Source organism: Chelonia mydas, chromosome 10, assembly GCF_015237465.2.
Source record: "Chelonia mydas isolate rCheMyd1 chromosome 10, rCheMyd1.pri.v2, whole genome shotgun sequence".
NCBI classification, from domain to species: Eukaryota; Metazoa; Chordata; order Testudines; family Cheloniidae; genus Chelonia; species Chelonia mydas.
The window spans coordinates 7,135,754-7,161,873 of record NC_051250.2 but is presented as its reverse complement, the minus strand read 5'-3'; the positions used below and the strand labels follow the sequence as shown (position 1 = coordinate 7,161,873).

At 51.2% G+C, this 26,120-nt stretch overlaps 1 protein-coding gene across 2 annotated transcripts in view; it reads left to right on the top strand.

The window, feature by feature from the left end:
* Positions 1–26,120, top strand: part of LLGL1 (LLGL scribble cell polarity complex component 1) — a 73,036-nt gene that overhangs the window by 13,571 nt on the left and 33,345 nt on the right. For both annotated transcript variants that reach the window (XR_006284103.1, XM_037911672.2), the window contains exon 2: positions 1,784–1,881. Coding sequence is in view for 1 of the 2 variants with exons in the window: in XM_037911672.2 (XP_037767600.1) it covers positions 1,784–1,881 (98 nt within the window). In the remaining variant the exon portion in view is untranslated. The remainder of the gene's footprint in view (positions 1–1,783; positions 1,882–26,120) is intronic.

Genomic DNA, 26,120 nt, shown 5'->3' with positions numbered 1-26,120 from the left:
AGAGCCTTCTGTGTGAGGTGCCTTGGAAATGCCAAGTCTTAAATGCCCCCGCTTGGTGAGATGGATCCTGCCCGTGAGCATTAGGGAAAGGGGTGCCGGAGACAGAATGAGCTTCCTTCACTTGGAGTAGGGGGAATTAACCGGTCTGTATGCTGCGCCTGTAATAGGGTCTCTTGCTGACATCGCTTCCTGGATAACTTGTCCGTTATGAACACTTTCGATGCAAAAACATCCTCTGTTTCTCTGAGTTGGCAGGTGACTGAAGTTCATCCAGTAATCTAGATCCAGTTGCTAAGAGGAGTCCTCCCTTTAGCCAGCCCTTATGCTGGGCTGTCCCCTAGCTCTGGTTGCGGGTACCTAGTAGAAGGTCCATATCCCACTGCCCACCTCTGCTTGGCTGCAGGGGACTCCATTCTGTGGGTAAGGAATATATTTCCTGGGTGGTCGCATTCAGAGCTGCACACTGATTGCCAAGCGGCTGTGAGGGGAAGCGGGGAGTGTTTGCTGAGTGAGATCTAAGATTCATTCTCTTCCTGTACTGTGCTCAGATTGACCCTGACACTTGAGAGATGTAGCTGGAATTCGGATGCTTGCATGTTGGTCCTGAAAAAAACAAAACAAAAGCCCAGCTTTTGGATGGAGCGCTGCTGGGACTGCTCAGGGGAGGTGGGAGGGAGCGGTTGCTCCAGGCGGCTCTTCCAGCCAAGCCTGATTAATCTTTTCTCTTCTTCCTCCCTTCCACTTCTCCTAAAACATGGCCTTCCAGGAGGCTGCTGGGGTGGGAGCGACGCGAAGGGAGGCTGCACCTGCACTGTGTGGGCTGCGTCGACTCTTATTAACCTTCCTGAAAGGAAGCTGTGGCCAGCAATAGAAGACCGCCAGCTGTCTAAGGAGCGGTGCTGTCTATCCAGTGCTGGGAATCCCCGCTGCAAAGATCAGGCTGGGGCCGGAGCCGCGGCGAATCCGGCGCTGCCTCCCGGTTACGGCGCATGCAGGCCGTTCGAAAGGCTTCGATGAAGTCAGTGGGACGCACAGTGATTAGCCCCCCCCCCCCCCCCCACACCTGGTTATTCCAGGGACGTCCCGGGACTCGGTAGCTGCAACGAGTCTTGAGCCGTGGCTCTTAAATATGGCTGCAGGTTACAAGCTGTGGGGAGATTGGACCTACTGTCTCCCTGTCATGCTCCTGCCAGTCTGTGTCTGGGGCAAGGCCTGCTTCCCACGTTCTGGACCCTGTCAAGCCCAGTGGGCCCTGATCCTTGGCTGAGCCCTGTAGGGGTTGTCGCAACACAGGTCCCTCTCTGAGGAGTGGGGAAGGCGACGTCTGACCGTTTTCAGACAATGCCACGGCTCAGGCTTGGCCAAGGGCTCGGAATGTTAGATGAGGCTGTAGCCCATGTGGCCCTTGCCCAGCCCACCTGGGCAATGGGGCAACAGAACTGCCTGGCGCCGCTGCCACATCCTAGTAAAAAGACTTTCGGGCAGGTGCTCAAGGGGGAGTCGGTCTCTGAGCGGCAAGTGAGTGTGAGGCCCTCCCCCTTCTCCCCAGCATTGCAGGGAAGGGTGGCACGTAAATTGCGAGATCTTCGTGGGCCCCGTAAATAGGGATGCCACGGAATGTCTTTTGTGCGCGCGCTGTCCGAGCCCGTGGAGGCAGCGCCGGGCGAAGGCTTTGGGATGGGCCCTGAGCCGCCACCATCTCCGCGGGCTCATAGCAAGTCAGTCTCGCACCGCTGAACTCCGTGGCGTGTGACGCTGTCCCGTTTCTTCGTCTTCCTCCTAGACTGTGGAACATGGGTTCCCCAACCAGCCGAGCTCTCTGGCCTACGACCCCAAGCTGCGAATTATGGCCGTTGGCACCAAATCGGGAGCTGTGAAAATGTATCCTTTCCGGGCCTCCCTCTCGTGGGACTCTCTGGAGAAGGGCGGAAGGTAAGGTCGCCTCCTGCCAGCTGGGGGGCAAACTTGCTGTAGCTCGTGGGCCACCGACCAGCTACACACGGGCCTGACATGGCCGCTGCACATGGCTCCGGGGTTGTGTTGGTCTCATTCAAACTCTTTGGCTAACTGTGGATGCTGGCTTGGTCTGCTCTGTTCCCCTTGGTAGGTGCTAGCTAAGCATTTCATATGGTGTCTCAAAATACCTTGCTGGTCAAGCAGCTGGGACCTGGGAGGGGGTGATCCAGCCTTGGCGCAGACAGAAGCATTCCTTACGGGCTTGGGAAGGTGTTGGGACCATTCTACGCTCGGGCTGTATTTCAGCCCAGCCCACTGCGGTTCCGGGATCAGTATGGCAGCTGATCTCAACTCAGTAGCTCATCTGCAGCTTTGAAAGCTGGAACCTCTGGCTGAAAACCTGTTGTGTTGGTTGGGAAAGTGTGGTTTCTTGTCCCATGAAATAGCTTCGAGTAGCGTGAGCTTCCCAGCGGATGTCCTAGGGCTCGGACCCTGGCTGACTGCATTGTCCAGAGGAGAGTGAAAAGTCAGGCTTATGGCACGGAACTTTCAGTTACTTTTCTTGTCTCTGCAAAATCTCGCAGCCGTGATTGCAACCAAGCTTAAGGCCTGGATTAACTGCTTCCCTTCTGTGCCTGCCCAGGGCCGAAGGCTGCAGAGCATGTAGCTCTGAAGGACTCTGCATAGCCCTCCTGGAAGCATGGCTAGGCTGTGTCTTGAGCATTGTAACCCACTGCGAATGGGTGTGTTCTTGCTGTGCATGCGAGTTTGCTACTACCTGACTTCTTGTGGGTGTGGGTTGTTTATACGTATCCAAAACTTGGAAAACATGGGTGCTGTTCTGTTCCTACCTTTTTTGGCAGGTGAGTGTGGAGGGGATGGGGGATGGAGCAGAGTGGCTCGAGGTGGGTGGGAGGACAGCCAGCATCTGGGAAAGGTGTATGTGTGGAGAGGGTGTAGATCTTAACCTACTGCCTCTCCAGCTGTCTACATTGGAGGTAGTGGTTGGAGCACAGAACTGGAGCCCAGGACCTCCTAGCTCTGACAGGTCCCTTCGTTCATGGGTCCTCGCTTGTGCCTCTAGTTTCCCCATCTGTTAAACAGGGATGATGGTGTTTACCTGCTTCCCAGGGGTGGTGTTCCATAAGGGTTAGTCACCACACCTTGGGGATGGGAAGTGAAGTCACGGCTGCATGGGCCAAGTTTGAGGTTGGGGTGGGGGCGGGGAAGGCTGCTTGTGCTCCAGAGAGGGTGCGTGGTTGGGAGCGCCCGCCCTCTCCCTGCATGGGTGTTGCTGAAAATAGGTCTTGCCAAGATTCCAGCCTCTGCAATCAGCTGCCTGTGCGGAGCAGTGACTCAGAGTTGATCCTCCAGCTCTCAGCAGGAGCATGGCTTTTTCCTCATCTAGCAGGGCGGGTGATGTTTCCGACTCAGTGCATCGCAACCGGCCCTCTGATAAATAGCCCAGTGGCCGCGTATGGGGCTTGGCTTGGCAAAGTGGTTCTAGAAACGAGTTTGTGGGTAGGGGCAGACGTGGAGGCAGTGACCAAAAGGCAGCCTCGCATCTGATACCAGTGAGCCGAGCCTCGCCCCGCCCGAGCTGTGCCATGCTGTCCTCTCCTCCTGCCAGGCTAGCGCATCTGCCTCCAACCGTGGTGGAAGTGACTTTCTCACCATGCTGCTACTTTCTGCCTTTAATGGACAGGGTAAAACAGTGTCCATGTGAGCCAAAGGGGCAGCTTCACTGAAGCTCTTGGATCTCCTTCAAGCGTGGCAAACCAAACGCCTCTCTGCGGCCCCTCACTTCAAGCACAAGCCTGCCCCATTAGCATGACCTGGTTATAGCTTGTCCTGGGCATCAGGGATCTCTCCATGGAGAGCCAAATTCAGTGCCGAGATGGATCTCTGCAGCAGCTGGGCTGTCTGACTCTGTGTGAGTGTGTGTTGGATGGCCGAGTAGAGGATAAATCCAACTCCTCGTTCCCAAAGGGTGGGGAAGGAAACAGCTGAACTTGCTCAATCTTCAAAAAATACGGAATGTGAGTTATGAATGGAGTCCTCCTCCGCTCCTAGTAGACATGGTGTCATAGCTCACCATGGAGCGGTGCCCCGGGGAAACTGACATTCCCGGATCCTGCTGGTGGCTTGCGATAGGGAGAGCGTTCACGCTCGCGCTCCTCCTCTGCTGGAGGCTTCCTCGCCGCTTGCCTCCAGCTCTCTTCGCGGTGCCGTGATGCCATTCATTTCCTCTTGCCAATGGCAAGTCGGGATTGAGCAGTGATGCAGGCTGGGGAGAAGGAGCAGATGTGTGTGTTTCTTCCTCCTCCTCCTCCTCCTCCAACAAACCTTCAGCCTAGGGGTTTATTTAAGGAACACAAACTGCAGGTTGAGGATGGCAAATTGCAGAGGTGGCTGGGGAGAGCAGGGCTGGTGGACACACACTGGGCCAGCTGTTGTCTGGGGTGCCAGGTATTTGGTGTTTAAAGCTCCTTGCCTGGTGTTTGCCTTTTTTGTTCTTCCACCTCTGCAAACAATCAGTGAGGAACGTGAGCCTGGAATGGGGACCACTAGCCCGCCAAGTGGGCCTACTAGAAGCTGTAGGGGTCCCTCCCCCCTGATCAAATAGGACAGAGTTATTAGACAGCAAGATCTGGTGGATAAGGTACTGAGCTGGAGCTCTGGGTTCTGCATAGATTGGCAGGACTTTGGGGCAGGAACTGTGGGGGTTTTTTTGTTCTGTTTGTACAGGGCCTAGGACAGTGGGGTGCTGACCCATGGCGGTCTCATAAAGGCTACACTGATACAAATAATAAATGTGTCCATGCATGGAACGTACGAGTATGTGTCCAATTAGGAGCTGGATTTCTCTCTGAAAAAATACATGTACGTCCAGCTTAAACTGCAATCAGTTAAATGCTGAGGCCCGCTCGGGCTCGGACAACACTTCTTAGCAAATAAGCTGTTTTGGTTTTTTTTTTCTCCAGTGCAGAGAAAAGACTCCTCTCCAGAGGCAAGACATGGGCCCAAACCCCAGCCTTAGAAATGGGGTGTCTGCATGCGGTCTACCAGCACATCTCTCGCCGGGATGCTGCTCTGCGTTTGTTTTTATTACTGTTGTCTGGGAGCCCCAGTAATGGACCAGTATGCCCTGGACAGCAGCCTAGTGACTTGGGCTGGCGTTTTCAGGGAATCAGGACGCAGCCTTACAGGGAACCCTTTGGGAAAGAGCCTCGGAGCTGGGAAAGGCGAACTGGCTGCCCCTGAATCGAGTGTCTGTCTTGAGCCGTGGTGGGCGGGGGGAGCTGCCCCATTGTATCCAGGGCATCCTTAACCAATCTGCTCCACGTAGCCAAAGGCACTCGGAGGAGAGGGGAGCTGGCAAGTTCTGCGAGGCCTGGCAGAGAGCGTCCTTTGTTGCTAGCTGTGTGGGGAGACTTCAGAGGGCTCGCTGGCTGCAGGCCAGGAATCAATTTGTCCCAGGGGTTTTGAGGCCCTGTTCTCCGGGCTCCGCTCCGCAGGAATGCGAGGGGGCGTTTGTCGGAAATCGGTCGGACGTGCCGGACAGGACGAGGTGCAGAGCTGGCCCTGTCCTGGCCGTAGAATCTCCTCCCGGCGTCGCTGCTGGTGGCTGTATCCGTGTGGCCGCTCTGCACGGGAGGGGGGAGGAAATTGAAGAGCCAGGCGCTGTGTGCGCACCCGAGAGGGGCTCCCTTTATTCAGCGTCCTAGCACAAAGCTGGCATTTTTTTCCATTGTGCACCAGGCCTGAATGCCGGCCCAGCTGCGATGTCACTGGCCACGCAGCCCAGAAGATGGCTCTGTTTGTCCCCGCAGCGGAGAGCTTAGTTGACAGGCACGACAGACTCTGTGTGTGTGTGTGTGTGTGTGTGTGTGTGTGTTGGCACCAATATGCTGCCCTGGCAACTCCCTCCCCCATCCCATGCCCCAGTTATACAAAACTGACCTAGGAGCACAGATGCTTGTATAGGTAGAGTTTAGCTCTGTAGAAATTCCTCTGGCCTGGCCTGAGTTGTTCCTTACTTGATGAGGGAATAAAACGTTCCCTTCCTCAGGAGTTGTACTTGGGCTGGTCCACGTTAACCATACGTGTGCTGGTGGCAGTTGCCCGACTGGCATGCAAATAGCCATCTAGATGGTAAGCGCCTTGGGGCAGGGACCGTCTCTGTTCTGTGCCGTGCACCCCTGTGGGGTGATGCACAGTAACAGTGCCTTTTCCTCTCGCTCCATCCTGGTTAAGTTAGCAGCGTAGAAGCGCCTCTCTTCACCGCCTGAGGAAAGCCAGCGTTGCCAGGTCATGTAGCCTGTATCTGAAGCTATTGCTTTTGACGGGGCTGGCTAGAGCCGCTTTAGCATCGGCTGGGTGGATTGTAACCAGCAAGGCATAGCCTCAGTTGGCTAAGACTGAACCAGTGGCAGTGGATAACTTAGACAAAGTGAGCGGCTTCCCGTTCCCCTTGCTCCCGATCTCCAAGTCCACTTCTCCACGGGAGCAAGAGCTCGGTCCGGGAGGGTCAGAGCCGCTGGCGGAAGCCCTAACTAACGGGCTGCACTGTCTGTTTCCTTCCCTTTTGTTTTAAACCTGCTGCTTATCAATTGAATTGGGACCCCTGCTTCCCGTGTTATGTGAAGGGGAAGATAACGCTTCCCTATTTGCTTTCTCCACCCAGGCATGATTTTATAGACCTCTATCTCAGCCCCTTTCCTCCTCCTCCCCACAGTTGTGTCTGTTCCAGGCTGAATGGTGCCAGGCTCTTCAGTCTCTCCTCCTATGGAAGCTGTTCCATCCCCCTGATCGTTTTTGTTGCCCTTCTCTGTACCTTTTCCAATTGTGAGGGGGCGACCAGGTCTGCCTGCAGTATTCAAAGCATCAGTGTCCCGTGGATTTATACAGTGGCATTTTATGTACTAGTTTGTCTGTCCCTTTCTTAATGGTTCCGAACATCCTGTTCCCTTTTTTGACTGCCGCTGCACACTGAGCAGACGTTTTCAGAGAACTCTCCATCATGACTCAAAGATCTTTCTCGTGTGGTAACAGCTGACTTGGACCCCATCATTTGTATGTATAGTTTTGGAAAAAAATAATCCCATGTGCATTACTTTGCAATTAGCAACAGTCAATTTCGTCTGCCATTTTGTTGCCCAGTTTTGAGAGAGCCCTTTCGTAACTCCTCGCAGTCAGCTTTGGACTTACAAAATTACTCAAGATAGTTATCATCTGCAAACGTTACCACCTCACTGTCTACGCCTCTTTCCAGATCATTTATGAATATGTTGACCGCCACTGGTCCCAGTTCAGATCCTTGGGGGATGCAGCTATTTGCCTCTTTCCACTGTGAAAACTGACCATTTATTTCTACCCTTTTTTCCTATCTTTTAACCAGTTACTGATCCATAAGGGGGCCTTCGCTCATATCCCATGACTGCTTACTTTTTGTTTAAGAGCCTTTGGTGGAGGACCTTGTCAAAGGCTTTCTGAAAGTCCCCAAGTACACCATATCCACTGGATCACCCTTGTCCGCATGTTTGACCCCATCAAAGAATTCTAATAGATTGGTGAGGCATGATTTCCCTTTACAAAAACCCTGTTGACTCTTGTCCAACAAACTGTGGTCATCTTACGTCTGATAATTCTGTCCTTTTTTATAGTTTCAGTCAATTTCTTAGTACCGAGAGGTTTACTGGCTTGTAATTGCCCTTTTTTTTTTTTTTTTTCTTAAATCTGCATTACATTTGCTGTCCTCCAGTTATCTGGTACAGAGGCCGATTTAAGCAATAGGTTACATACCACAGTTAGTAGTTCTTCAATTTCATATTTGAGTGCCTTCAGAACTGTCGGGTGAATCCCATCTGGTCCTGGTGACTTGTTGCTGTTTAATTGGCCAATTTGGTTCCAAAACCATCTGTTCCTCCTGGGTCGGCCAAAGCAACGAGCTGCATATGCTGAAATGCAGGGGCCTGGTTTTCACTAGGACTGGCTCCCTAGGAGACCTGGGTTCCGGCTTCCCCTTCTCCCACAGCAACTCTGCTTTAGAAAGCGGCAGCCGCCCCGCCACAGACTCCTCCAAGGGCTTGTTCTACATCAGGGGTTGGCAACCTTCGGCCCGCCAGGGTAATCCGCTGGCGGGCCACGGGACATTTTGTTTACGTTGGACCGTCCGCAGGCGCAGCTCCCCGTGGCCGGGAACGGCGAACTGCGGCCACTGGGAGCTGCGGGGGGCTGTGCCTGCCAACGGTCCAACGTAAACAAAACGTCTCGCGGCCCGCCAGCAGATTACCCTGACGGACCACGTGCCGAAGGCTGCCAGCCCCTGTTCTACATCTTCCAGCAGGGTTCCAGTGAAGGGCTGGAACTGGGCAAGCTAAATGCATCTCAGTGCTTGTTGGAGAGGCCATAGATTATTCAGCAGGCAAATTAAGGAGCTAGACAAACTCTGGTGGCTGTTGCATGCGAAAGGAGCAAACTGTAGTTGGAGTGTGCTGCCTCGGCCATGTGACTTTAATTCTCTAGCACACTGACTTTCAGCCTGTGGTCTGTGGATCCCTGGGAGGTCTGCAGACTGCCTAAGGTTCCCAAAGGGGTCCATGCCTCCATTTGAAAATTTTTAGGGGTTTGCAAATGGAAAGATTGAAAACCACTGATTTAGCAAAATCTTGTGCAGCTGAAGCCCCGCACGCTGCTGTGAAAATTTACGCCTTCGTGGCCAGACAACTTTTGCCTCAAAATAGGCTGTGATCTGTAGGATTCTCTGTAGACAACAGTGTGGGGATATCAACAGTGTGGGGATATCTACTGACAACAGACAATGGTACAATACGGCTTCTGTCAGTTACTAAACACACAGTCCTTCCCCTGGATGACTGTTAAGCTCTTTCTGCAGAGAGAGGCAACGAAGTCTCCCCCGGTCACGGTTGGGGAATGGGTGTCTGGATGAACGCTTCATCGCTGGCATCCAAGGATTGAAGGCACTGGGGCTAAGTGTTCTGCCCAAGGCCGTGCAGCAGTGACTTCAGCACTCGGAGGGAAAGCCCTCTGGGGGGGTCCTATGGGTGACTCTCCAACCCTACGTGGAGACAGAGAGAGCTTAAATCAGCCTCTTCCTATTGGGGCCTGGGCAAGGCTGGTTTCTACCCCCAGTGGCTTGAGGTGTTGTCAGGAGGCTGCTAAATTCCAGTGAATCTGGATATCCACCTGAACCTTGTATAGAGCTGCTGTGGGCAATTAAGGAAGCCTGTTGTTCCAGTGCACAAGGGCATTTCCCTTCTCCAGGGGCGGTTTACGGAGGACGGCTCTCCTTCTGGGACTGCAGTGGTGTAGATAGAGGTTCTGGAGGACTTCTTAGCCTTGTGTAGCCAAGTGAACAATGCAGCTGTGTCCATCGGCACAGGGAGGTTAGACTTCAGTCGCCTCAGTCAGCGGTACCTGTTAGTGACCTGTCCAAGCCTGCTTGTGAGGACAGAAACAGACCTTTGATGGATGCCCTCATGTCTGGCTGCTCCCTGATCTGGTGACACACCACGGCTGTCCTGTAGCTGAGGGCTAAACCTACGTCAGGTGCTCCAAATGGTTCACTAGCAGTAACTAATGGAATGGCGAACACTGGCCCTTGTCACAGGTCTGGTGTTAACCCCTCATAACCCTGACTGGTGGGGGAGGGAGGAGGAATGACATCTCTTTTTTTCCCAGCCCTTCTGGGTATCATACACCTATTGCACCCTGTTACCGGAGATCACACCTGGGCTTGTGTTTGGGAGGCTCAGCTCACTGGCTGGCATCTTACTGCTAATTCAGCTTTAGTGGATAAATATTATTGTTGAAAGCAGGTGTTGCTGGCTTGGTCCAGCAAGAATACTTGGCACTTGCTGAATAGTCCTGATCTGAGGTGGTCCCTAGGCATCCTGGTTATCCGTCGGAACCCCCTATATTTGAGTGCAGGTTTTCTCTACGGTAGCGTGTAACTTAACTTCTCCACTGTCCGTGCCAGTGTAGAAAGGGCGCTGGTGGTCGTACCCACTATGGCTCAACTTACCCAGGGTATAGGGAGGCTCGCTCTTGAGCTGCTGCCACTGAAGCTGCCCGAGGAAAAATGAAATGGTGGGTGAATGCAGGAGGGGGGGAAAGCTAGTGCACACCCTCGCAGTAAAAAAGGGGCCGCTCTGGGGGTGTGGTTTCAGCACTTCACACAGCTCTGGAGAATTAGCAGCAGCGTGGCAGGCGGCTCTCACACTGTTTTGAGCTTGTCTTTAAACTCCTACAACTGGCTCCAGGGTTGCTGTGAAATGTAGAACAGTAGCTGCGCAAACCACAGCGTGATGCAAACGAGTGCTGCTGTGGGTAATGTTGACTCTGGGGGGAAGGGAGGAGAGGTAATAGCTCACCTCTTCGTGTACACGGATCTGTGGGGCACTTGTGCATGGTGAATTCAAAAGATCTACCCCAGGAATATTAAAAGCTTTAAATTCCCTGTATTACTGCTTAGCTATAGTACTGAGTGGGTCTTTTTTTAGGCATTGCTATTGTTAACTCTTCACTCTCCCCCCAGACATTAAAGTACTGGCAGGATGCATGTGTGCCTGCCCTTTACAAAAGAGAATACTGAACACGGAAACTTTCCCCAGACACCATTACCATGAAAAGTGTTTTGTGTTTCTGTATGCCCTGGCCCTGGGCTGTCAGATGAGCCGCTGGAACTGCATATTGTAGTAAAAGTGAAACTGACCCATCTGTTTTACCTACTTAAGCTGGGTGACGTGCAAAAGTAGGTGAGACTCTCAATGTGTTTTGGTTTTAAGGTGTTAAAAGCGTGGTGTGTGTATGTGGTGTTGTGCGGCAGTAGCCAATGGAAAGCTTTCGTTATGCAACGGTCTTCTCTCTGATGTGCTCGGCCTGGCTTTGGAGGGAGTCTGCAACCCTCCTGCTCCAGCACAGTTGTTGCCAGCGTCCATGGTCCGGTGGAATAGAGCTGTGCAGATGGTCAAGTGACAGCCGACTGTTGGCTCACTGCTCTCTAGATGTCTGCAGAAAGAAACTGCAGTCTCCTGTGGAGAAGCTATTATATACCAGATTTGCTCTTAACTGGCCTCGAATAGCTCTTGCTCGTTGTAGTCCCTGCTCCATTCTCCTGTGTATCTGAGGGACCTTGATTTCGACCAAACTTTACAAAAGAAACCTAAGACTTAAAACACTAGAACGACGGAGCCAAAGTTCTAAACAAAGCAAGGATGTGCACGAGAATCTGGAAGCAACATTCAACCAAACTGGGGGAAGGGCAACTAGTAGCCAGCATGGCGGCTGAAAAGCAAAGCAATCCACCATGTTTATAATGAGAGCGTAAGGAAATCTCCCTGATCGTGTCACTTTTAACGAGCGCTTCGCCTGTGCTCCGGCACAAGTACGTATCTCTCTTGCCAGTGGGGTTCCTGGTGTGGTGTTATGCCAGTACGCTCCTGTGGGAAGCCTGCACTGATTCTGTACCAGCTCTGTGGATGGAGGGCACTGCTCTCCGGCGCTGCTGAGAGAAATCCTTGTGGCACTAGTTACTGTCCCTGGCTGCATTGGAAATTAGGTGCCAAAGGTTCTCTAACGTTCATCCTAGTGGCTGGACAGAATGCGGTCGAGTTCAGACCGCAAATGCTCCTTAGGTGCTGCTATGGGATTGCTGCCTTTTGAGGATCAAATTACTTCCGGATTTTTATTCCTCTCACATGGCTTCAATTCTTGTCCTGGAACCCTAGCAGCCTTTTCCCTGTAATGTCCCCTTCCCAACTAGGGCATTAGTAGTTTCCTGTCTGTGCAGGGAGCTCACCAGTTCCTGCTACAGAAGGCTCTTCGGTGATCCAGAGTGAAGATAGGCTAACTGCCAGCGTGGGACTCATTAAACTCCTCCCATCGGCAACCTCTAATAGCTGTTGGGGCGTCTATAGGACTTCCAGCTGTGATAGTCTGGAAGCATCCACTCCAAGCATCCCCTTGCTGTAAGGCTGCCTTTGAGGAGTGAGCAGTCTCCCTTGAAGAGATCACGTCTCCTGCTAACGTGCAGGGTCTTTATTGGGGGGAATTTGTTGTAAGCTTCCAACTGAAACGTAGCTTTTGGTTAACGCTGGTGCACTGCTCGCAGCTCCAGCCAAGATTCATGTAGGAGTCAGCAGGATCTTAACGAGCTCATAGGCAGATTTTTATAATGAGGCTTACGATAACGAGTTTGAGCAGAGGGGCAGTCACCTTGCATCTGGTGCCATCCTGTTAGAGAGACTGACAGTGAGATGGTGTATATCGAATTAGCACATAACACAAGTACATTGCCTAAGCCTTTATAAATTACTAGCTTTACAGGCTTCTCTCTGTAAAAGATACAGATGATGTCAAATGCATAACACTTAAGCGTTTGACACACTTGCAGTATAGCAAATTCTCCATTCACTGACTCCCTGAGTTTATCACAGCAGAGGATTTCTTGATAGGTGATAAAATGCCAGATAGTAGATTATGCAAACTGTTGGGTTTAAAAAAAAAATAAAAATAATCCACTGCTTGCATTAGGCTCCTCTGTAAATTGTTTTCTGCCAATTGTATTTTCCTGTGTGGTTAGGCATTTGGATGCTGTGAATTGAGCCCCGGAAATGAGGTCAGATAAACAAGTGAGGAAATGCCTTTAGAGAAGGAACACTATCAAACTGCTCAAATAAATTGGTTACTCTCTAAGGTGCCACAAGTACTCCTGTTCTTTTTGCGAATACAGACTAACACGGCTGCTACTCTGAAACCTGTCAAACTGAGCTTTTCTTTCCTATGCTGCCTTATCTGTTACTAAAGCACCTTTTAAAATGGCACTGAAAGAGATTGACTTAAGCAGAATGTCTTTTGACATCTTGTTTGGCTGGTAAACTGACAACAGATTGGTGGGTTTCACTTTCGAGTTTTCTTGCACTCGCCTCGTGCAGTAGCCGGGTGGATGGAGGAGGGAATACTTGTGTCCAGAACTCTCACTGGAATTTAAATAGAAACGGTCCAGGACTTTATTTTGCAGCTCCCTCTGACAAGTCTACACTTGAGCTGCAAAATCCCTAATGAAGCCTGCGTGTTTTGGCTTTTATCTTCAGGTTTCTGCACCAGCTGGTTAAAACCTCTCCATACTCCCCATCCTGGAGAGCATGTGCCCGCGTGGCAAATCCAGTTGCCAGGTAGCCTTGCATTTAAAATGTTCCTCCAAGAACAAGACTTTTAAAGTCTTGGCAGGTCTGTTGTGAATTTGCCTTGCTCAGACACTGTAAAATGAGCAACATAAGCCTTTTCCTAACAGCTTCCTCCCCTAGCTGAGCAACTCCTCAAACACCCTTCTGCTTGGGGCCTCTGGCAACTGCATCCCGTCCAGAAACCCATCCAGCGGGGCTAAGTCTGGCCCTGTGTTGTGGCACCAGTGGGTGACTGCTGGTGATTTATGTAGATGGCATTGCAGGGGTTGCACTAATTTATTGCTGCTTTCCTGACGGAGGGGAGAGACTGAGAGGAGGAAAGAGAAGTTTAATTATGGTGCCTGCTGTTCTTGGAGCCCACAGCCTGGCTTTTCATGGGGCCTGGTCTCTCCCCCTTGCAGAGATGCTTGCAAAATGCTGCAGAGAGCTGCATCTATTCAGGCTAGTGGCTGGCTGGTTCCCTTTGAGAAGGGCTGTTTGTGTTTGCAACTTTGCAGCCTGCTTTTCAGGTCTGGCTTTTCCACACCTTCCTGACCATAAAGCTTAGTGTGAAGGTGTTTGTACTTAATATTTCCAAATATTAGAGATGACAATTTCCTAAATTACAATATTGCATCCGACACAGGGAAGTTGTATATTAGACCCTGTCTTGATAGAAAAGAGGAACTGATCACGGATCATAGAAGAAAGGGGAAGTTGATAGTAACAAATAGAAATCAGAAGCTAGAAATTGCTTTCCTTATGAATTTTCTACAAAGGGACACGAGAAGAAATCTATGGCCAGCAGAGATAAGGATGGTAAGGAGGAGTTTTTAAAGTATGCTAGCAACAAAAAGAATCCTAACAAAGGTATTGGTCAATTACTAGATGGAAATGGTAGAATCATCAATAGTGCAGAAAAAGCAGAAGTGTTCAATAAATATTTCTGTTCTGTACTAGGGTGGGGTTGGGGGACAAATGTGGTCGTACCATATAACACTTTCCTTTTGGTGCTCTTAGTACCTCCGGAGGATGTTAAACAGCAGCTACTAAAGTTAGACATATTTAAATCATCAGGTCCAGATACCTTTCATCCAAGAGTTTTAAAAGAACTGGCTGAGGAGCTCATTGGACTGTTAATTTTGGGTTTTGTTTTTAATAAGTTTTTGGAAAACGGGAAGTTCCAGGAGAATGGAAGAAAGCTAATTTTGTGCCAATATTTAAAAAGGGTAAACAGGATGATCTGGATAATTCTAGGCTTGGCAGTTTGACATGGATCCTGGGCAAGATAAAGGAGTGGCTGATATGGGACTCTATTAATAAAAAGCGGGTAACTAATTCCAATCAAAGTGGATTGATAGGAAATGGCTCCTGTCAACCAAACTTGTAAAAAAGGAATCACGTTTGGTTGATAAAGGCAATAGTGTTGCTGTAATATACTTAGAGTTCTGTAAGGCATTTGACTTGGTGTCACATGACATTTTGATTAAAGAATGATATAAAATTAACATGGCACACGTTAAGTGGATTTAAAAACTAGCTAACTGGTAGGTGTCAATGTAACTGTAAATGGGGAGTGATCAAGTGGTTGTGTTTCTTGTCGGGTCCTGCAGGCATTGGGGCTTGCTTGGTCCTACTGTGTTTAACACCTTTATCAATGACCTGGAAGAAAACAACATAAAATCATCACTAAAGTTCCCAAATCACCCAAAAATTGGTAAGAAACTGAAGAGGACAAGAAACTGAAACAGAGCAATCTGGATCACTTGGTAAGCTGAGTGCAAGCAAATAATATGCATTTTAATATGGCCAAAGTTATACATCAAAGAATGCAGGCCATGCTTACAGGATGGTGGGGGAATCTCTCCTGGAAAGCGGGTTTCAGAGTGGTAGCCGTGTTAGTTTGTATCAGCAAAAACAACGAGGAGTCCTTGTGCCACCTTAGAGACTAACAAATTTATTTGGGCATAAGCTTTCATGGGCTAGAACCGGCTTCATCAGATGCATGGAGTGAAAAATTCCATGCATCTGATTAAGTGGGTTCTAGCCCACGAAAGCTTATGCCCAAATAAATTTGTTAGTCTCTAAGGTGGCACAAGGACTCCTCGTTGTTTTTTCTGGGAAGCAGTGACTGCAAAAGACTTGGGGTCATGGTGGATAATCAAATGAACACAGACTCTGTGACACTGGCGAAAAGGGCTAATGCAATCCTTGGATCCATAAACTGAGGAATTGCGAGTAGGGTAGAACGGTTATTTTATCTCTATTTGGCACGGGTGCGACCACTGTTGGAATACTGTGTCCAGATTTGGTGTCCACAATTAATGAAGGATGTTGATAAATTGGAGAGGGTTCAGAAAAGAGCCATGAAAAATGATGCAAGGACTAGAAAAGCATGCCTTATAGTGACAGACTCAAGGAGCTCAATCTATTTAGTTTAACAAAGAGAAGGTTAAAGGGTGATTTGATTTGTCTATAAGTATCTACATGGAGAACGAATATTTAATAATGGGCTCTTCCATCTAGCAGAGAAAAGTCTAACCTGCTCCAATAGCTGGAAGTTGAAGCTAGACACGTTCAAACTGGAAATAAGGTGTAAAATTTTAACAGTGAGTAATTCATTCTTCGGAGCAACTCAGCAAGGGTCATGGTGGATTCTCCATCACTGACCATTTTTAAAACCAAGATAGGATGTCTTTTCTCAGATCTGCTCTAGGAATTATTTTGGGGAAGTTCTGTGGCTTTTGTTATACCGAAGGTGAGCCGAGATGACCATGCTGGTCCTTTCTGGCATTATAATCTGTGAATCTGACGCGACGTGCAACCTCCTGAATTGTACCAAGCTGCTGACCGAGCTGGCAGCTGTTCTAGGAGCCTGCCTGTGTTTCCCAGTCTGCCATGTGGGGCACCCACTCATGCACGACTGACTCCTGGGAGTGATGGCTGGTGCGGGTTAGAGCCTGGCTGTCAGGTAGGCATTATACGCTTTGCTTAACTCTGGCTCTTCCAGTGCAAGATGACCCTGGCCTCCCCCGTGGGCATAAGGTGTGACTGAGGCAGTGCTGAGATGTTGCTGCATCCCTGCTCCTGGCCAGTGTTATGTCCTCTCGGGACCAGCAGCCTGCCAGTCTGACGCGTCTCTGCCAGCGGAGTGGACTCGTTCCGATTCCTGTGCAATGGTGTGGTCCCCCAGCCTGGCTGGAACGAGCGTGGGATCTTGCTAGCCGTTCTGGGTATTTACGGTAACGAAATGGCTGTACCAGTCACTGTTCCTGAAACACACGTGCCTACAGCTGTGCTACCCATGCTTCTATTGCGTCACCAGCCAACGCGCCTTGTATCAAACTCCCAGGGAGGCAGGAGATGAAACCTACCAGACTTGCTTGATCTTGCTTGAGAGTAGGACGCTGCGACAAAGGGCCAGGGCGGTAACCCCCCCCCATGGAATGCTTTACCATACTTCGGCTGTACTAGCCTGGCTGCGCACTTTGGGGTTCCAGTCTGGCTCTGGCCACTTGCCGCTAGAAGCTGGGAGCTTTGTAGAGGAGCATATTTATCCCATTGCAAGTCAGCCCAAGCCTGCAGCGCTTGGACTAGCTCCTTGTGCAGGACTCTCCCGTGGGTAGGAGGCAGAGATCCTTGTTGGGGGACCAGGCACTTGCTTAGCATTCTGGGGTCCCTTGCAGCGCGTACCCAGGGGTGACTGGCTCTCCAGCAGTTCATGAGCGAGAAGAGGGTGACAGGGAGGAGGAATCTGGGCTCAGCCCACTAACTTACCTGGAGCACTTTGCCTTGCAGGCTTAGGCGTCCAGCCAGGGAACTTCCTGACTCCAGGCGTCTGTATTCCATCCCTGACAGCTGCTTGGATGAGTCGGAAGGGCTTGGTGTGACAGGTTAAGGGAATTGGGAAGTGCTTGAGCTCTGGGCCACTAAACATTCACTGGCCCAACCCTCTTTCAAAAATCAAAGCTGCTCCTCCTTGCTCTCTGGCTGCAAATCAGCTTTGAAACCCACGCACAAAACTGCATTGAGTGGGGGAATCTGAACGCCCCCCCTTTCCTCTATTCCAGGTCTTGGGACTACTTTCCTTCCCCTCACCCTTCAGTGAAGCAGTGGGAGTTGCAGGGCTGTTTCCTCTCACTGAGTGGTTAATTACTAGGTATAGGCAGCTTATTGAAAACCAGTCACCCTGGCTTTCCAGCTGCGGCTAGGCTCATTAAAGCCGCTGTCGTCTTCGGCATGGGGAGGTGGAGTTACTGCAGCAAAGGGGCCAGCCCCTTCCCTCGCCGTTGTGTGCGTCTGCACTACGGCATTGCAGCCACCTAGCTAGTGCACAGTAGCCATGCTGCTGTTGCACTTGTAGTGTAGACGTGGCTGGAGTCTCTTGATCCTTGGGACTCGACAGGTTGCTATCACAGTGACCCGGGGTTCTGCATACAAGAACCTAACCAGTACATACGGCTCAGCCAAGGGCATGCGCTCCTGCCATTCTATAGTGTCTGTTTTTGAGCCTTGTGGGGATCCCACCTCTCTCTGGAGGAAGCGCTTCGGAGGTGCTAAAACCTGAGCTCAGCAGCCTCCAGCCTGCCACGGGAGGGGTGGGGTGGGAATAGGCAGCTCAATTAACGCTAAATAGTAGGTGAATCCAGTCTCTTCTCTCCTCTGTCCCACCCCATCGATTAAACCTTCAAGTCACGGGCAGCGTATCGAAATCCCGAGGCTTAGGGAGAAGGTCTCTAGGAACACTCCTGACAGCAGCTGATTCTACAGGGTCCACCTGCGATGGTGAAAGAAGCCCTTGCTGAGAGCTTCATGCATGGGAAGGCTATTCTGTGCAATCACGGAGAAGGGAAAGGAGTCGCTAACCTTCCTCTGATTGACCCTAGGCCGTGATGACGCTTCCAGGCCTCTGGGAACTCCCCAGGCCAGCTGAAAAGGTGCCCCGATGCGCTGTTGGATGTCTCTCTTGCCCCACCGCCTTAGAGTCTAGCTAGCCTCTAAGCTCGGTGATTGGATGCAGGAAACCAAATTCCGAGGGTCAAGCGCTCCGTAACTCTGACAGGTTTGTCAGTATTTTCTTTACAGAACCAGTTGGCCTTGGGCACGGGAGGAGTGGAGGATGCACTTACAGTGAGAGGCTGGGGCTGCTTTGCTTGCAAAGTAAAACAAGGCCGATCAAAACTGAGCTAAAAGAGGGGGCGAGTTGGGGCGGTGGGGGAGGCGACTCCTTTTGGGACCCATTAGTGCTTGTACCTCTGTTAGGCCAGTTGTTAGCCATGTGGGACACTGAGATGTGGCCCCTTTCCCCGCTCTAACTTGAAATAATTCACCTCCTGCAGCAGCATCTAAGGTAGTGGCATACTCTTTGGCATCTTGATTCCGGCTCCCACTGTCCTCTCTCCAGAGTCGCTGCATTGAGCATAGGACCCTCGTGCACCCATCTTGGGGCACCGCTGATAACTGCCCCATCCATGCAAGCTGGGTCTCCATGCAGCGCCGTAGACCATTAGGGGCATATGAAGCAGCCTGTACCTCACTGCAGCCACCTCAGCCCTGGGCAGCAGAGATGGTCTGAACTCCTGGGGTTGCACGGCAGGGCATTCTCAGATGAGGGACCGCTCTCATCAGAGCCGGAGCCTGAATTCAGCCGTCCTTGGGATGCACCGCTGAAGCCTCAGTGACGTCACCGGGTGGGGCAAGGTGCTGAGCTGTCCAGTGCTCCTGGCTATAGCCATAGTGCTGAGCCTGGCTCTGTGCGGCCCCTGTCTGGGATAGCCATCTTTAGAGTTGCTCTGAAAGGAAGAGCTAAAGGGAATTGCCTAAGGCAATGAGATTTCCCTCCCCCCATCTGCTCCTCACTCTGTCTGAGCAGTGTCTGACGCTTGCTGGCAAAAGCAGTTTCCTTCCCTTGCGTGGTGGCTAGGAGCCCAGAGCTGCTGGAGATGGACTAGTGTAGAACTGGCCAGAAGCAGCCGCTTGCCATTGAAAATGGTCAGTAGAGAGACCTAGTGAATTTGTCCTGGGGATCTGTCCCAGGTCAGTGACAGCCTCCTCTCTAGTGCACTGAATCGAGTTTTCACTCCTCTTGTTTACAAAGGGGCATCTGATTCCAAGCAGAACTGATCAGCTGGGCCCCTGTTGCTGTTAGAAGAGCTGATGGCTTTATGTGACGTGTGGAACACAAGGCGCTGTGTGGGGCTGGTGGCTGTGGGGGAAGGGGATGCTGGGGTTGCCTTGTGGGCCTGCTGCAGGCTGATCGTCAACGAGCACGTCTTCCCCATGATGGGTGCCAGGCTGCCCATGCCTTGCAGCAGTGCCAGAGGGTGGAGTGCCTGCGTCCCCCAGATGCTTCTCTGCCAGAGGCAGCATGTCGGTGCCAGCTTCGTTCTAAGCTCCTCCTTCGTTCTAAGCTCCTCGCCCCTCTGGGAGCTTGCTAGGCAAAGCCGGTTCTTTGCTGAAGGCAACGTGCAGCTTCCCTAAAGCAGAACAAACTCGGCAGCATTGACCTTGACTTTGGCCCCTGCTTTCAAGTCCCATCCGCAGGGCCCTGGCCCTGCCCCTGGCCGGGAATGGCCCCTGTTCAGTGATACACGGGAGTTTCTCTAACTCTTTACGGGCCACTGACTCTCCCAGCCATCTGAGCCTTCAGCCTCGAGTCCCTTTTGCCAGCCCACGGTTGTGCTGCTGGTTTGTGCCATCCTCCATTCTGCCCACAGGCAGGTGGAGTGCCTCGCGGGTGGGGTGTGTTCCTGGAAATAGTCCAGTGTCAGGGAATGGGAATCCAGTGCCGATTAGAGGTGCTGAACTGGGAGGGCTGGGGATGGCACGTGCCAGGGAGGCAGCCAAGCTCTTGTCTTCCTGGGAGCTGGAGGAGTCGTGTTGGCAAGTTTGGGAATCTCTCACTTTCCCTCTGCTTCAATGCCCAGTCTGTGCCATGGGGGGTCCGTGACTCAGCCAGGCTAAGTGTTCAGTGGCTCATTTGCTGTCCCAGTGCAGGACAGGCTTCCCCTTCCTCTCACGTAGCTTCAACATGTCCCAGCTCTGACCTGAAGGACCTGCCTGTAGGGTGAAGGATGGTGTTCTTGTCAGTGTTGACCTTCACCCTCTCCAGGCTTGTGAAGGTACCAGCACTTGGTCACTGAGAAATGGAGTGATGCATGCTCGCTCTCCTCCTTCCCATCGGGCTGATGTCGGGAGGGGCCGGTGGGTTTCCTGTTCAGTCTTGTAGCAGACTTGAACACTTGCAGCAGTCCTGGCGGCTCTGAGAAGCAATCTCCGTTACTAGGCCTGCATGAGCTGGCAGGCTTGGCCTCTAGGCTGCCCCAGCAATCTGCCTGGAGCCGTCTAGGGCTTCATAACCAACACAAACCCGAGTTCGGTCAATCTAGGGAGTCCCTTGTCCCCAAACATTCTGGCTGGCAGGGTAGAGCCCAGACTTCAAGGCTAACAAGCCTAGCAGCACCACAAGCTCGGAGCGTGATACAATGGGCTTTTCAGCTGAGCTCAGCCCTGAGTGGCCGTGATCAGGAACGGAGCAAAACCTAAACTCTTTGTCAGATTCCTCAGCAGGGCGCTGGCGTCTCTGGTTGGCTAAACTCATGTGTGGAACTGGCTGGGACCATAGTGTGTGGCTGTGACCGGGGAAGTAATCTGTTCTGCACGGGGGCTCGGAGTCTCTGCTGGCGGTGACTGGTCCAGGGTTAGTGCTGTGTTGCTCCCATCTACCCAAGGAGGGATGTGAATTCAGTGCACATGAGAATAAGGATCTAAGGCAGGGCTGGGCAAACTTTTTGGCCTGAGGGCCACATCTGTGTATGGAAATTGTATGGCGGGCCATGAATGCTCATGAAGTTGGGGTGCGGCAGGGCGGTGATCCGGCTGGGGATGCAGGCTCTGGGGTGGGGCCAGAAATGAGTTCAGGGTGCAGGAGCGGGCTCTGGGCTGGGGCAGAAGGTGGGGGTGAGGGCTCTGGGGTTTGGCTGGGGATGAGGGCTCTGGGGTGTAGGAGGGTGCTCTGGGCTGGGATCGAGGGCTTCAGAGGGCGGGAAGGGGATCAGGGCAGGGGGTTGGGGCCTGGGAGGAGGTCAGGGGTGCAGGCTGTGGGTGGCACTTACCTCCAGCAGCTCCTGGAAGCAGCAGTATGTCCCCACTCCAGCTTCTATGTGGAGGTGCGGCCAGGCGGCTCTGTGCGTGGCGCTGATCCCGTAGCTCCCATTGGCCATGGTTCCCTGCCAATGGGAGCTGGAGGGATAGCGCTTAGGGCGGGGGCAGCATGCGGAGCCGGAGTGGGGACATACTGCTGCTTCTGGGAGCCGTGCGGAGTTGGGCAAGCCCCAGATCCCACTCCCCAACAGGAGCTTGAGGGCTGGATTAAAATGTCTGATGGGCCGGATGTGGCCCGGGGCTATAGTTTGCCCACCCCTGATCTCAGGTGTCTTGCTGTAGCCTGGCCTTGTAGGAGGCAGGGCTGTGTCAGTGTATTTCAGCCCTGTCCTGCAATGGGCTGAGGTAGCACTGATGGGGCTGAGTTGTGGGGTCCTGCTATCACGTGGGCTAATGTCTCCCAGGACCATAGCTGATCCTAGCACCCTAGTGGTAGGATCTGAACCCAGACCTGCCAGCCCAGGCTGGTCCTGTGCCACTAATCCCTCTTAATCTGCCTTCTTGCGACTGCAGTAGCATGGCTCCGGCAGCTGACTGCGCAGGTAGACTGCAGCTTGGCCTCTGCAGCAGGAGAACTGGAAGAATGAACCCATGGGAAAGTTCAGGGTCCTAGAGAGCATGAGCGCTAATGCCATTGTCTGTGCCCAAAGGAGCAAAGCTAATTGCAGACATACCCAGCCTATCGGATTGCCCATCTCGGGAGCGCCAGCGGTTTGGGATTTTAATTGGGCAATGAAACGAGTTTATGAAAGTGAGTTAAATTCATCATGTCACCCTCTTTCCTCCCCATGCTCCTGCTGCATTGCGGACACGGCGGCTGCTGCTTTACAGAGTCAGGACTATCACATGAGAGTGCAGATGGTCCGGGGAACAAATCCAAACGCGGCCTGTAACTCCAGCCTGTCCCTTCCCTTTGGTCAACTTCAAAGGGGGAGGCTCAAGTCCCCTCCATCCCTGTATAAACCCACATCAGACTCACTGAGTCGACCTAGTTCGAATCTTGTCTGGGGAAAGTGTCTCTGGTGAAGATCTGTCCGAATCTTCCTCCAAGCACTGGGGATATTTACACTTGAAGTTCTGTGTTGTACTAAGCCTCTGCAATACCATGATCCTCTTCAAGGGGTGTGGCTTTCCCATATCAGCTGTACCCCAGGTTCTATGGCCCTGAGTTGATCTGTACCCACCCCCAAACTTCTAGAGGGGGACCCTCATAGCAAAGAAGGCACTCCTGGCCCTTGAGCGAGGAAGGAGCCCAGATCCTCCAGCTGCTGCATCCCCATCTCGGATGCGCTGGTTTTTTCTGCTCACGTTCCCTTTCCTTGTGTTTTCAGAAGTTCTTTTTGTTTTTCTGGGACAGGAAACGAGCGCTGGAGAGTTGCTGAATAAGCATAGCGTGGAGTCTGGAGTTAGAAGAGGTGGTTGCTCTGAGCAACGGGCAAGCAGGCAGTTGGTTGCTTGGTGACCCTCTAGTGAGGGATTCCAGAGAATACAGCTCTGGGAGGCCACGGTAAACCAAAAAGAAAAGAAGGGAGGCATCAGGAGAAGTAGGGGACTCCTTACAGGGTGCTTTGCTACTACGGAGAGAGGAGAATTGCAAGGGAGAGACACTGAAGCTGCTCTCAGCTAAAGCCTGCAAGAAATGTCCCTGGAAACAAGTGACAGACAGTCATGGGATCTCTTAATTCAGATTGGGAGGGCAGCAAATTTTCTGGGATTAAACTTTAAGCCTCTGCTGGCAACAAAAGACAGTTTGGTTACTCAATAGTTCTCTCCCAGGACAGAGCGATTGCTTATGTCTTGGTGATCCTCTGGGAGCCATGTGGGCTACTGTTCCCCTTAGCCCTTTAGAGAGACTGCAACATTTGGTAATAATCCTGGAGTGTCCCTGCTGCAAACTGTAGGTTCGCTCTGTTAGCACAGCACCCCTTATAATGGCTTCTGTAGGTACTGGTCTCTTTGTATCTCTGGTCCAACTGAAAATGGGACCTCATTGTGCTGGGCGCTGCACGTACATAGTGAGTGCCTGTCCCAAAGAGCTCGCAGTCTAAATATCCAAAACAGACTTCTACAGGCTCATTGCAGTGAATGGAATAGCAGTCTGTCTTCTGGCTACTTAGTCAACAGCTTCCTTAATCTCACAATTGAGGAAGAAGGCTGTACCGGTTTAAAAAAAGACACCACCACCTGACCTGGTTTAAAGGGAAAGAAAGGGAAAGTTGATAGAAATGAATATAAATCGGAAGCAGGGAATTGTAGAAAATTGATAAGGGAGGCAAAAGGACACGAGTAGAACTCTATGGCCAACAGCGTTAAGGACAATAAGGTGGAGTTTTTAAAGTATGTTGGGAACAAAAAAGAATCCTAACCATTGTCAATTGTTAGATGAAAATGGTAGAATTAGCAATTATGTAGAAAAGGCAGATGTTTAATATTTCTGTTCTGTTTTTCCCCAAATACAGATGACGTAGTCAATCATATAACACTTTCCTTTCCACTAGATCTCTTGAGGATGTTAAACAGTAGCTATGAAAATTAGACATTTTTAAATCACCAGGTCCAGATAACTTGCATCCATGAGTTTTAAAAGAGCTGGCTGAGGAGCTTGCAGGACCATTAATGATGAGTTTCAGAAAGTGCTGGAACACGGGGAAGACTGAAAGAAAGCTAAAGTTGTCAGTATTTAAAAAGGGTAAATGGTATGATCCAGCTAATTATGGTGTGTCAGTCTGACATCAAACCTGGGCAAGATAATGGAGTGGCTGATATGGAATTTAATAAATAATTTAAAGGAGGATAATATAACTAATTCCAATTAACTTGAGTTTATGGAAAATAAATTGTTACATTAGCTTGATATATAGATATATATCTTTTTTAGATTACAAGGTTGGTTGATAAAGGTTGATAAACATAATGATTTAATCCACTTCTGTAAGGCATTTGACTTGGTACTGCATGACATTTTGATTAAAAACTACAGTGATGTAAAATTAACATGGCACATTTTAAATGGGTTAAAAGCTGGCTGATAGGTCTCAAAAATCTAACTCTAAATGGGGAATCAGCATTGAGAGGTTGTGTTTCTAGTGGGGTCCCGCGGGCATTGGCGCTTGACCCTATGCTATTTAACATTTATCTGTGATCTGGAAGAAAACAAAATCATCACTGATAAAGTTTGTAGATGACCCCAGAATTGGTGGAATGGTAAATACAGAGTCATCTGGATTGCTTGTTAAGATGGGCACAAACAGTGTGGCTAAATGTGTACATCTAGGAACAAAGAATGTAGGTCGTGCTTACAGAATGGGGAGGCGGGCTCTGTTCTGGGAAGCGGAGACTGAAAGATTTGGGGGTTGTGATGGATAATGAGCTGAACGTGAGCTCCCAGTGCGACGCTGTGGCAAAAAGGGGCTAATGCAATCCTTGGATGTGTAAACGGGAATCTTGAGGAGGAGAAGGTTATTTTACCTCTGTATTTGGCACTGGCTCGACTGCGGCTGGAATCTTGTGTCCAGTTCTGGTGACTGCAATTCAAGAATGATGTTGATAAATTGTTCAGAGATGAGTTGTGGGCATAATGAAGGGGTTAGAAAGCATGTCTTACAGTGTGACATAAGGAGTTCAATCTGGTTAGCTTAACAAAGAGAAGGTTAAGGGGTGACTTGATGGGGGAAATACTTGACGGTGGGCTTGTCAGCCTATCAGAGAAAGGTATAACATGCTCCAGTGGCTGGAAGTTGAAGCTAGACAAATTCAGCCTGGAAATAAGATGTAAATTTTTAACTACGGGTAATTAACCATTAGAATGAATTTTCCAGCAGTCAGGATGGATTCTCCATCAGAGACCACTTTTAAACCAAGAGAGGATATCTTTCTGGGATCTAGGAATTATTTACTTTAAAAACAGCGGCTCAGTGCGACGTCTACCCGCTAGGAAGAGCGGCAGTAACGGGGGGAGCAGGGCTTATAAGTCAGGCATCTCAGTCACATGGATCTCCAGGCTTGCTTGTCTGCGCTGCCCACCCGCCATGCTGGCTCATCTGTGCTGCCCTCCCGCTGCTGTCTCCTCCTGCCAATCCCTGATGGCCCAGGAAAGGACTAAGTGGAAGGTGCACCCTGGCAAAGCAGTCTCCCTGAAGGACTGACTGGACCGCCCGGGAGGTGCTTTCGCATGAACTGTCCGTCCAGGAAAACAGCCTGGAGGCCACTGCCTCTTGCAGCGGTTCAACAGGGCCCCAGCTTAACTATGAAATAACCCTGCCAGTAGCCCCCAGGTGATGAGGCTGAAAGCCGATTTTTGCAGACGAGGAGGAAGGTTTGGCCATGTGGGGCTGGGCCGTCCGTCCTGCCCCAGGCTGCAGTGCAGAATTCTTGCTAACCCCTGTGCTCCACCCCGCCTGCCAGGAGGGTGGACGTTTGTCCCTGCAGCCTGGAATCTCGTCATGAATACAAAGGCCGGCGATGGCTCCCAGTCCCGCTTCTTGCTGCGTAGCGAGGGGGCAGCCTGTTCCTTTCCAGGAGCGGAGGTACTATGGGATTGTGGCACACGGCCAGCTGTGACCGGGGGCTCCAGAAGAATGTGATGGAGACCAGTAGAACCCAGGTGTCCTGGGGCTCTGTCAGTGCGCTTAGCCTTCATTAGAAGTGGGGGGAGGGAGAGGGCAGAACATACCTCAATACCTTTCTCTATACCTAAGCCGCCTGCAGTGCTCCCGGGAGATCCATTGTGAGCAATGGGACAGTCTCCCTGAGAGGCTCAGTCTTAGCCGACCTGAGGCAGGGGTCGACTTATCCAAACTCACCCCAGACCGT